The 11837-nt window shown below is 41.6% G+C and overlaps 1 protein-coding gene across 3 annotated transcripts in view; it reads left to right on the top strand.

The window, feature by feature from the left end:
* Nucleotides 1–11451, top strand: part of RGSL1 (regulator of G protein signaling like 1) — a 115938-nt gene extending 104487 nt beyond the window's left edge. For 2 of the 3 annotated variants that reach the window (XM_019427708.2, XM_053909175.1), the window contains 4 exons: nt 2609–2747; nt 3002–3126; nt 5439–5548; nt 7303–7884. In XM_019427708.2, coding sequence (XP_019283253.1) covers nt 2609–2747; nt 3002–3126; nt 5439–5548; nt 7303–7421 — 493 coding nt within the window. In that variant the 3' untranslated portion in view covers nt 7422–7884. Of the gene's footprint in view, nt 1–2608; nt 2748–3001; nt 3127–5438; nt 5549–7302; nt 7885–8435 lie in introns of those variants that run through there. The other variant, XM_019427718.2, reaches the window with a different exon arrangement.
* Nucleotides 11452–11837: the final 386 nt, after the last annotated feature.

The raw sequence follows: 11837 nt of genomic DNA on the forward strand, positions 1-11837 counted from the left end.
TCTTTCTCTGACCAATTTATTTCACTTAGCATTATACCCTCTAGCTCCATCCATGTTGTTGCAAATGGCAAAATTTCATTCTTTTTTATGGCTGACTAATATCCCATTGTGTATATATAGCATAACTTCTTTATCCATTCAGTGGACACATGGGCTGCTTCCATAATCTGGCTACTATAAATAATGCTGCAGTAAACATAGGGGTGCATACATCTCTGTCAATTAGTGTTTTCATATTCTTTGGGTAATACCCAGTAGTGGGATTACTGGATCATATGGCAATTCTATTTTTAATTTTGTGAAGAAGCTCCATACTTAAACAGTTATTATTATGTCAAATCATACTAATGTACTTTCACTTACCTGTCAAACCTTTGATGTAAAGCCAAAGCCAGTCCTCTAATTGGAGATCCACATATTTCTCTTTCACAAACTATATCCAAAATGCTATCTGCTAATTCTGATTTTTCTTTCTTTCTTTTTTTAAAGTTTACTTTACTTATTTTGAGAGAGAGAGAAGTGAGCAGGAGAGGGGCAGGGAGAGGGGAAGAGAGAAAGAATCCTAAGCAGGCTCTGCACTGAGGGCGCAGAGCCCAATGTGGGGCTTGAACCAATGAACCATGAGATCATAACCTGAGCTGAAATCAAGAGTCAGTCACTTAATAGACTGAGCCACCCAGGCAGCCCAATTTTTTCTCTCCTTAAAGTGGAGTGAGAATTTAAAGGTTACTGCAAGGCAATTAATCCTTCTGGATTTTTATACTTGTTTTTTCAATGTTTTAAATTGCTTTGTCACACCCAACTCAATAGCAACTTTTTGAAAAGCAGCTTGTCTTTACTGGAATGTTCCAATGCATTGAAATTTGTTTTCACAGAAACAGCAAACACCTTTTCTTTTTATGTTCATAGTTTATCAATTTTTATAAATTACAAATTATAGTAACAAATACAATAGGCAAAAATATTTGAGAAGAAACATGGATAATTCTCAGTATATACCTGCTTCAACTCAATGGAAAAATGTGAGAGTGTATTACAAAAGGTACAACCAGTGTATACAGTGAGCACGTTACAGGTATCAGTGTGTTTTCAGAATTTCAGAGCACCTGGTAACTTAGCACATTAGTTAGAGGAATTGGGTTAAGAGATCTTCCACTGCACCCCAGTGAGGCATTTGGCTCAGTTCCACGAGTGCTTACTGATTGCTTACTCATTCTTGTGCACGGGATTTGACATAGGAGATACAAAAGACAACTAAGACATGCTCTCTATTCTCTAAGATCCCACAAACTGATCTGGATGGCAGACAAAAAACAAATAAGAGTTAAGAAGTAGGATGATAGGTGCAGGAAGTACATTTGGACAACTAAAAAGAAAAGCAGAACTTTGTTTTCCATGTTTACTGCTGAATCCCTGCTCTTGGAACTGCACCTGGCAAAGAGTAAACCCTTAATAAATGTCTGCTGGTTGGATAAATAAACCGATTTGCAAATTAAGCTTATAAAGGGAAAACATTGGTAGTCTACTCTTAGGAAAATTTTAAATGGTTAATATTTAAAGTGGCCTGAGAGAGGGGCACCTGTGTGGATTAGTCAGTTAAATGTCCAACTCTTGTTGATTTCAGCTCAGGTCATGATCTCACAGCTTGTGAGTTTGAGACCTACATGGGGTTCTGCACAGATACTGCAGAGCCTGCTTGGATTCTTTCTCTCCCTCTCTCTCTGCCCCTCCCCTGCTTTCACTGTCTACCATAAAGAAATAAACATTATATATATATATATATATGCACAATACATATATATATACATATATATACAAAATAAAGAAACATTATATATATATATAATAAATGTATATATATTTAAAATATAAAATATAAAGTTGCCTGAGGCCTGAGAGAAATAAACTGTGTACTTAAATCAAGACAAGGTATAACTGACAGATATTTGATGGTTAGTAAAAGAATATGTCACTAGGAGACAGTAGAAAGTAGTTGCCAGGGGTTATGGGAAGGGAGGAATGGATGGTTTTTATTTAATGGGCATAGAGTTTCAGTTGGGGAAGATGTAAAAAGTTCTGGAGATGGTGTTGATGGTTGAACAACAAGATAAATGTATTTAATGCCACTGAACTGTACATTTAAAAACGGTTAAACTGGTAAATTTTATGTTAGGTATATTTTACTATAATTTAGAAAAATAAGAAAATTAAAAAAAAAAAAGCAAGAGAAAAGCACTATCTTGCCTCGGAGAGTGGTGGTAATTGTGAAAGTGTCAGCAGAGAAGGGGAAACAAAGAAAAAGATAGCCCTTAGTTCCTGAAGTTGTCAGAGGCAAAACTCGTACAGAGACAAGGGTGGAGGGAGGATGGGATAAAGGGCATTTGCAGTAAAGAAATACACTTGAAGAAGCACTTAGCACATTACCTGACCTGTGGTAGGTGCTCAATATCTGCCAATGGATGCATTATGATTAAATGAATAAAGTTTCAACCTGGCCAAGGATTGGCCCTGTCTTTCTTAGGTCAGAAATGGGTCTGGGCTGGCTGCCCTATTTAGTTGCTGCTTTGATCTTCTCCTAGCTGATTTCCTGCTTACTGCTTCTTTTTAGATTTAATAATTTGGTGAGTTCAGCTCATATGCTGCAAGTCAACCGGGCATACAACGAGAATGACGTGATGCTAATGAGGTCCAAACTTAATATCATCCTAAAGCTCTACCTGAATTCTGAAATTCCTCCAAGGCTGAGGGTAAAGGGAACTCCCACTTCTCTCTGGGCTTTTGCCAAGAAGCATTTCTTCCACAAGAAATGATAGCTAATAGGCACCTCCTAAGTCCTGTGTCAACCAGATGTCCTTTACTAGAAGTTGCATGATAACATGCCGCTTTCTGGGGAGGGGATGGTCTTATAGGTATTGAGGGTACCTATAGGTACTAGGGGTCACGAGAGGTTTTCTGCCTTCCCTGGAATTATGTCAGTGACAGGCTCCCATTCTATGGGTAGGTGAACATCTCTGAATCCCAGAAGGATGCTATCCTTGCTTCCATTGCAGAGGGCCACCTAGATCGGAGCATCTTCCATGGGACTATCATGTCTCTCTTCCCCATCATTATGTACTTCTGGAAAAGGTAACTATTTCCCCTTGCCCAAGGATTATAAGGACAGGAAAACACATTTGACTTTCTAAAGAGTTTTCTGTCTTCCTCTAACTCTCTACTTCATGGTTTCCATTTTCATGGGAACTACAATGGTGTATCCTTATCCTACTTGCTACACTTGGTCTCTCATACTCCCACACTGAAACTGAATCAGAAGATGGAAGGTCAAGTAAGACTGGGGATCAGAGTGCCTGGGTCTCACATCCCCTGGCCACATGCTTGGGAAAGGATGTTAATTTTACTAGGCATAGGTTCCTCACCTAAGCGTGAATATGGAACATGGCTATCTGGGGAGAAATTCTGTCAAGACTCACACAACTGCACTTGTGCTTAAGGAGGCCCATTGAGGCAGTAAGACAGCAGAGTTTTACTCTGTTAGGTCCAAATACCATAATATTTCAATTTTCAAGAGGAGCTTAGACATTTAGGCTTTTATCTCTGAAAGTTAAAGTGGCAAATGTGGCAACTAACTCAAAACTAAACCATGGTAAGGAAACTCTGAAGGCCAAAAAACAAAAATGAAACAAACAAAATATTTGCAGGACATATGCAACCTGTGGCCCACTGGTTTCTAACCTATCCTGTCAAGGTTTGGACTGAGACACTGGCTCAGGTTCTCCCAGGTGGTTATTTACTCCTGTGGTGCACTGTGGCTCCAGCCTATATCTTCCACATAATGAATGGCAGTGCCCTGGGTGACAGTGACCAGAGGACAACTGGCTGAAATGTTCCAAGACAAGGCTAATTGAGATGTTTAGATTATTATGTGATTCCAAGTCTTAAGGGTTCCCCCTCTCCTCTCTCTCTCTCTCTCTCTCTCTCTCTCTCTCTCTCTCTCTCACACACACACACACACACACACACACACATTACCTTATTATAAAATAAGTGTAAAGTTTGCATACTAATCTCTAACCTTTATTTTAAAATCCCTATGATAATAAATTATTTAATACAGGATTGAGAGAAATTAAAAAGCAAAGTTCAAGATAACAAGTTTAGCCTTTTGAACACCAATTGTTACCTAGCACTAAGACTAGATTTGACTTAGTTCTGCTGAGCAGGATTAAATAGAAATTTTTCCTGATTCTGGAGAATGAGAAACCCCTGGGAAATGCATGCTGTTCCTGGCTCGAGTCAGTGCTCTGCAGTCTCTTATACCTATTTAGGAAATATAGGGGTGCTTCAGGGAGGCTTTGAATCCCTAATCCTTATGTAGTTGATTCTTTCCTTGCTTTACTGTATACTCCTATATAAAGAGTTTTATATTGCATAAACTGTATTCACATATCTTATCCCAGACGAACCTCTTAATAACCCTATCAGGTGGGTGGAACAAAGTGTTGTTATCCCCGTTTCATAGATGAGTAAACCAAGGCTCAAAGGAATTAAGAGACACATTGGATCACTTGGAATTAGTTAAGCCAGGATTAGAAACCAGGTCTCTCTGTCTCTTAAGTACCACAAAGAATGCATCATGTCACACTGGGAGCTCCATAATGGGAGGGAGACCCATTTCAGCAAATGGAATGGCAGAAACTAACTGTGATCAAATAGAGTGTCCTTTAAGGAAAGGAAGGAGGGCAGCAGTCAAGACCATCAGAGCCAAGTCGGGATAGAAAATAAATCCGGTCTTAGCCGAGACTCGACCTTAAGGGGGCCAATGCAAGAGTAGGCTGAAGGACAGCAAGGGGTTCGGGGCCACGGAGAAAGAGATGAAGAATATTGTGAGGGATTCCAGGGAGCAGTAGTTCTCAGGTTCCAGTGAGTATATGAGTCCAAGTTCATGTGAAGAGCAGAGGTCTGTCTACTCCAGGGAAAGGGCTGCTGGGAATACAATGACAGGGTCATGACCTCCAGCAAGGGACAGGATGAAACCAGGGATTGGGACCTGAGAGGAAGTCAGTCAGACACTCTGGCTGTACCAGGTGGGGTTAAGTAGGGAGTTCATACTCTGATGCTCAAGCAAGCATCCCAGGGATTGACCCCCACCTCAGACCTATGTACAGTAGGTTCTTTAAAGACTCCATTCACTGGTTCCAGAAGGGAATTCCAACATACTATGCATGGCAGGTCCTCACTGGAGCCAGGCCTGGACACAGAGGAGGCCGCAGAAGAAGGGCCTCTGACAGGCAGCACTCCAAGGCCTAGTCTCTTCTCTTCTCTATTACACACTCCATTCTCTGTAAGGACTGTCCCTGTTCTGGTTCCCTTGTGCTCCATGCTCCAGCCTCCTTAGCTGTTAGCTTTCTCCTTGTGACCAGAAGCCATTCTTTTCACAGGTTTTCTTCCTGGAAGGCAGCCCACTCTTACTTCCAGTACAAGGGGAAGATATTTAAAGATAAAAAAACTTCTCAAAAGCCCGTGCACAAGTATCCTCCTTTGAGTGGAGGTAAGTTCTATACCTATGTTCATGACCTACAGCCCCATTCTCCAGCAAATCAGACTCATGAAGGGAAAGCAAGGGTCCAAAAAACCAACTTCAGACTTCACAGAGGATATTGTCTTCTGGAGGGGTGGGCATCTCATTAACTTTACTCTTAGAGAAGCATTAAAGTATATTTTATCTGTGGCTATTAGTGCCAGATAAAGGGAACCCATGCACCAATCCCTGGCAGTACCTCCCAATAGCTTTGGGATGTGGGTCATTGTCATTGTCTATGTGGTGGGTAAATGGAGGTGGGGACCTGCTTTACTGCTATTTAAGAAGCCCCCTGCTCCAACTATCTCCAGAAACCCTACCATCTGAAAATTATGTATTTTACGTGTTAAATGACAACCACTTAAGTGGTAAATATATATATATATCTTTACGCATATATATAATTTTATGAGAGCATGAAAAAAATTCAGAAATAAAATGTTAATAGGATTATCTCTGCTCACTGTGATTATGAGAGATTTACATATTGATTATTAATATATTATTAATTAGACATTATTAATATATATTATTCATATGTTTTATATTAATATATTTACAAATAAATAGATGTGTTTGAAAACACATACACACGTTTTCTTAGCACAGAGTAGCTAAACTCAGTCCCTTTCTTAATATCTGCACTGAGATCAGTGCTTAAGCAAAAGGGAGTTTTAAAGAGAGGGAGGAGGGTGCACAGAGCAATGCCTAGAGAGGGCAAGACTGAATGTTTTTGCTTTGAAACATTCTGGGAACCAAAGAGAACAGGTTGGTGAGTCTGGGTCTAGTACCAGCATCAAAACAAAATATGGAGGTAAGATAGGAGTCTTAGAGACAGCAGCAAACTATCCTGTGAAAGAGCTGACCATTCCATAGTTTCAGCTTAAATTCTGCCCAGTTCTCATGTCCATTTTACCTGACACTTAACACTGTCCCTCCTCCAGCCCCCTCACAAACAAGTATCCTGCCCCCTTTCAGGAGTACAAACGAGGCTCTTGAGACTTAACCCATCCCTAGCTTGCCTGAATGGTAGGGGAAACAACTCTGGACCAGTTTCTGCCCCTCTGAGAGGGTCCTCACCTGAGTAGGAAATAAAACACCTACTTCCCTAGCTGGGGCTGCCCTCATAGCCAATTAATATTGCTCATTATCCTTTTCTCTGCCTTGTAAAGTGTCACATCAGTAGACAGAAATTAACAATCTTTTCAGTATGTGGAGCCAAGTGTCCCCGTGGGAATAAAGGCTCATTTAAGTGAGGGTGGAGGGATGGGTTGGAGGATACTAACAGGCAAAGGAGAGGGAGGTGAGCAGGCAGGGTGGGCAAATGATACTCAGAAGAGCAAGAACATACCCCTTAGTGGTAACCAAACAGCTTCCAATGTTTGGCTCATTTGCTATTGCTGAGCTCTAAGGAAGTAAATCCCCAAATCTTTTCTGGTGTCTGAAGTTGGAAGAGGGCAACAGGATGCCTAAATTAAGGGGCAGGACACTTGGGTTCCTGTCCTGAAGAGTCATCGTTTATGTGTTGGAGGACATTGAGCATTTTGCTTCTCCTCTCTCCACCCCAGATCCCTGATCTCAAATTTAGAGGTTTGGATTTAGATAATGTCTATCATTAACATACTGTACTCAGAGGAATGTCATCAAGAGTTTCCTTGCTTACACAGATTTATTTTGTCAGATGTTATAAGGGATTTTAATACACCCCCCTCCTTCTTCCCCAGGAGATCACGCCATTTTAAGATTCACCTTGCTCAGAGGCATTGAATGGTTTTGGCCTCAACAGCGGGAAATAATAACAAGTTCAGTCCAAAATTGTGAGTTGGGATTGGAATCCCACTGATGTCAAAAGCCTACTCCACAGTTAGAGGATGACTCTAATGCCATTTTGGCCAATCTTCTTAGTGACCACAAGGAGACTGAGGTACCCAAAATGCGAAGCAACTTTTTCCAAACACACAGCTTGTGAGTGGCAGAGGTGGGATGAGAAATGGGTCTCTTGGCTGTCCTTCTGGGCCTCTGTGCATAGCTCTCATTTGAATAACTGTACTTTCTTGATTCTTTTATAGCCCCTTGAAGGCAGGTTCCTTAACCTTGTCTGTATCTCTGCTGGCTCCTCTGCCATTTCTGGGTGTGATGTGTGACCTTTATTAAGAGATGATTGTAACATCCCAATTGTTATTTTCCCTTCCCACTGAGAATGCCTGTGGGCTTGAACAGGACCTCCAATCTATACATCCTGGTTCCTGGAAGTGCCTGCTGCTGATCTTCTTATTCCTGGAATAAACACTCTGGTCCTAGCATCCTATATTTGAGCCATGTTATTTCTTTTTTTTCCCCCATCTTCAGCGTCAAGGAGTTAATCCCACTCCCAAGTACTAAAGTTGCCTTGGGTTCCACATGGATTTCAGGTTGGGGATACTCTTTTCTGTTGCTTATGGGCATAAAATGCCAACTTTCCTGTTCTACTCATTTGCATATGTCCTCTCATTGCTTAATGGTAGAGGCCTCTATGGAATATTGCCCATGATCCATAGAGTCCAAACAGCCCTAAAGTCTTGTGGTTCTAGTGTTCATCTGGCCCAGTCTCCTTATTTTACTTCCCTGAGTCTGTGGGGTTGGCATCATGACCTTTGCATCCAGATGAAATGTCTACTAAGACAAAAGGTATTACAGCATTCAAACCAGGTCTCCTTAAAGTCCCTGGAGAATCACTGTTTCAACTTCACTTCCCAACTCCTTCGTTGGAGGTATTTACCTGGAAGCTGTTCTGGGATGGCCCTCCTGGGCTGGAGGTCCTCCAGTGAGTGCTTGCGTCCTGAGTTCTGATGAAGTTTTTCTCTGTATTTGTCTTTAGCTTCATCTAGCAACCTTACCCCATCAAGACATGTGCTCTCCACTGTGCAGCTGTGTCCTGTCACAGGGTAGGCATGAATCAGAAGTCCTCTTCTTCAGTTCAGAGCTGCTTTGTCCAAGTGTACAATGGGAGATGGGGGAGAAACTTTTTGGAAACCCAGCTCCACATCCTGACATTCCTCAGCATGTAGAGCCAAGGTGTTGAGCTTAGTGCTTCCAGAGAGGCCTGTAGTCAAGATAGTTAGGGAAGGGTTTCTCTGTGGCTGTCTTTGCTCACCTGTAACTAATACAGGCACTTTTAGGAAGTTGGAGTCCCTGACCCATCCTCCAGGAGAGCACTATTGCTGGGGGAAGAGTGTCCCAGATGATCTTTTATTGCCAGCCTCCCTAATACTCCAGCCTTTCAAAGTAAGGTACATAAAATGGAAAGCAGAGTTGTTCTACTTGGCAGGATATTAGCAATAAAAGCATGAAGGACTCGAGCCTGTCAAAATCGGATTCAGCCTAACTCACTTCTATACAAGCACCAAAGTGGAATTAATGCTAAGTTAATGTTCTGAGAGAATCCCCAGAGAGTCATGGAAGCCACAACTGAGCCCAAGAGCTGCTTAAAAGTCAAGGTTATAGATAGCAACCTCTGTGAATGGAAGGTCTGGTTTCCTCACCAGCCATCCCACATTCTCAGACCTTCTACAAGTCTGACAGGGACTTGGAGCTGCCCCAGCATCACTTGCCAGTGCTGGTGCCTGGAAGGCAAGCCAGGTAATTTGGAGTTCTTTGTACAGAAAGACAATGCATAGCTTCAGGGGTTGCATGTTCTTGTGGAGGAAGGTGAGAATGAGAATGCAAGGGGCCATATCCTGAAGGCAAAGGGTTTTGGTTTTGGCCATTGCCATTCCTAAAGAGAATGATGGCAACAGACCAGCAGAGATTACACTAGTGATCTCATTGCCATTCTAATAACTGGCCACTCTTCTTCTTCCTTCAGACAAAATTTACCCAGCAACAAAAGGGAGAAAAAGTAGTCAAGTCAGGCTCCCAAAAGAGGCACATCATCTCTCAGAAGCCTCCTAAAACTGACAGAAATGAAGTGCCCTGTGTCATCTTCCCTAGAAAGATAAATGGAGTGACAGCCCAAACATGGCAGGACCAGACTGCAGTGGGTAAGATGGGGTGCAGAGCATGACCAGAAGCACCTCTGCCCTCCTTGAATGGAAGGTCCTGTCAGAGATGGTCTTTCCACAGTGGGAATGTAACAGATCACCCAACTCTTAGGGTCAGGAGACCTGGGCATTTAATTCACTCTAGAGCTGCATGGCCTTGAGCAAATCTCTGACTCATGGTTGTCAAAGAATCCCATGACAAATGTATGAAGGTGGCATTAAACACACTTATAAACAAGGTATTCTTTTTATCAACAGTGACAGGTGGGATCTTTTAATGCTAGTATCTCCCATTTGGACAATGATTCACATCCATTGTATTAGGAAATCCTCACAACCCTGTGAGTAACCTTGTTAAAAACTACTTATTTTTAAACAGATGAAGAAACTCACACACACAGAAGGTAAGTGACTTTCCCCAGATCAGGTAGTAAGTGTAGATCAGGTAGTAAGTGGCAGAGTCTAGACTACAACGCACCACTTGTGAGCCTTTGGCTAGATCTCATTCCATGGGCACCTTCTATACAACTTCTCATGTCCAAAAGGAATAGTTCTTCACTGGAGTTCTGTTTATTTGCCAATTAATATGTAAAGAGACTCTGGGAAATTTTGACCTAGTTATAGAGTCACTAAGCTCATTTTTTGTCCTTTGAAGAAAATCAGGAGTAAAATGACCAAATGTCCTAAATGAGCCCCCCACTTGAGATAATCAAGGAAAGATGGGCTCAACTCTGTGGGTTGTAGAACAAAGAAAGTAGAAGGCTTATTAGAGAAGCCTCTCCGATTTCCAGCCAGTTTCCTGCTATGCTGATGCCCTTTATTTCCTAGACTTTCCTCAAGGATGAAAAATGTGATGTTAAGACAGGGCTGACAAACACATGGAAATGTGAGATCATCTGGATAGGACTTTGATTGCAGTAGCCCAGGAAGACTGTAAGTAGATGTGCCTAGAAAAGGTCTGAATGCAGGTGAGGTGTGGAGAGCCTCAGGCCACTGGGAGAGGGTCCAGTGAGGCAAGCATTTAGCCTAAGAAAATCCCAGAAGAAGGAAGTGAAAATTTCTTCCCCTAAAGGGGCTAGGGCTCCAAAATAGAACCTGAATTAACAGACAGAGCAGAGTGCATGAAACAGAATCCCAGCTTTTAAAAATCCGGCAAGAAACTAAGGCAAGATGCCAGGAAAAGAATGGAGAAGAGCCCTATTATTGAAATAGAAGTAGCAGGAATGGCCTTGGTCAAAGGGGAAAAAGACCTTGTACATGGAATGAAAGAGGATGTTAGGCCAGCAACAAAGTGATTGGTGAGGATCTGGTAAAATATTGATTCAGCGTCATGTGCCTAAATACCCTCACATTGTACTAAGCTGGACCTACCGATTGGCAGTAGGTGAGACCCACTGAAGGAAAAGAGAGATCACTCAAAGAACTCATTTGAAACTGTGATCTTTGCCCATTTCATAATTCTCTCCCTGTGTATGCTCATCCATGGTTATATTTTGTGCAGATATGCAAGTACACATAAACATGCTATTCAAAAACTTCACAATAATTGATAGAACCACCCTGAATATAAAAAGTATTTCTCCTCATTTATTGAGGCTTGCTGATTGCCTCCTTTGATTTCTTATTCTCTCACTTCAGATCTAGTATGTTCTAGCCTCAGATTTAAGCTAGTATCACAAGAGCAATCACCTAGCATGCAAGCAAATAATATAAATGGGTAAGCAACCCATGAGACATAATAGGGAATGGTAGAAACTGATGAGCTGGTGAATACATCTCAAAGGAGACAGTAATAGCTCTAGCCAGCCAACTCAATGTGGTCAGAACTTCCTAACTTAGGACAGAGAGATTGAGAGAGAGAGAGAGAGAGAGAGAGAGAGAGAAAGGAAGGGAGGAAGGAAGGAAGGAAGGAAAGAAAGAAAAGAAAGAAAGAAAGAAAATAAGAAAGAAAGAAAGAAAGAAAGAAAGAAAGAAAGAAAGAAAGAAAGAAAGAAATGGGGGAGAGAGGAAAAGAGAGAAAAAGAAAAGAGAAAAAGAATAATAAATTAAAATTTTTTGGAATACTATGCAAGTCAAACAAAACTTGGCTTGTGATCTTTGCTTTCCACTTTTTCTTTCCCCTTGTAATTATATTTAGGCCCTGAGTCTATCTTAGAAAATATTAGAAGGGAGAAAGAGAATTCCAAACAATAGATCCATGGGAGTCACTGGCATCAAAGGTAAGGGCCAGGAAAGAAGGG

Source organism: Panthera pardus, unplaced genomic scaffold (assembly GCF_024362965.1).
Source record: "Panthera pardus isolate Hobbes unplaced genomic scaffold, ASM2436296v1 HiC_scaffold_21, whole genome shotgun sequence".
Lineage (NCBI taxonomy): Eukaryota > Metazoa > Chordata > Mammalia > Carnivora > Felidae > Panthera > Panthera pardus.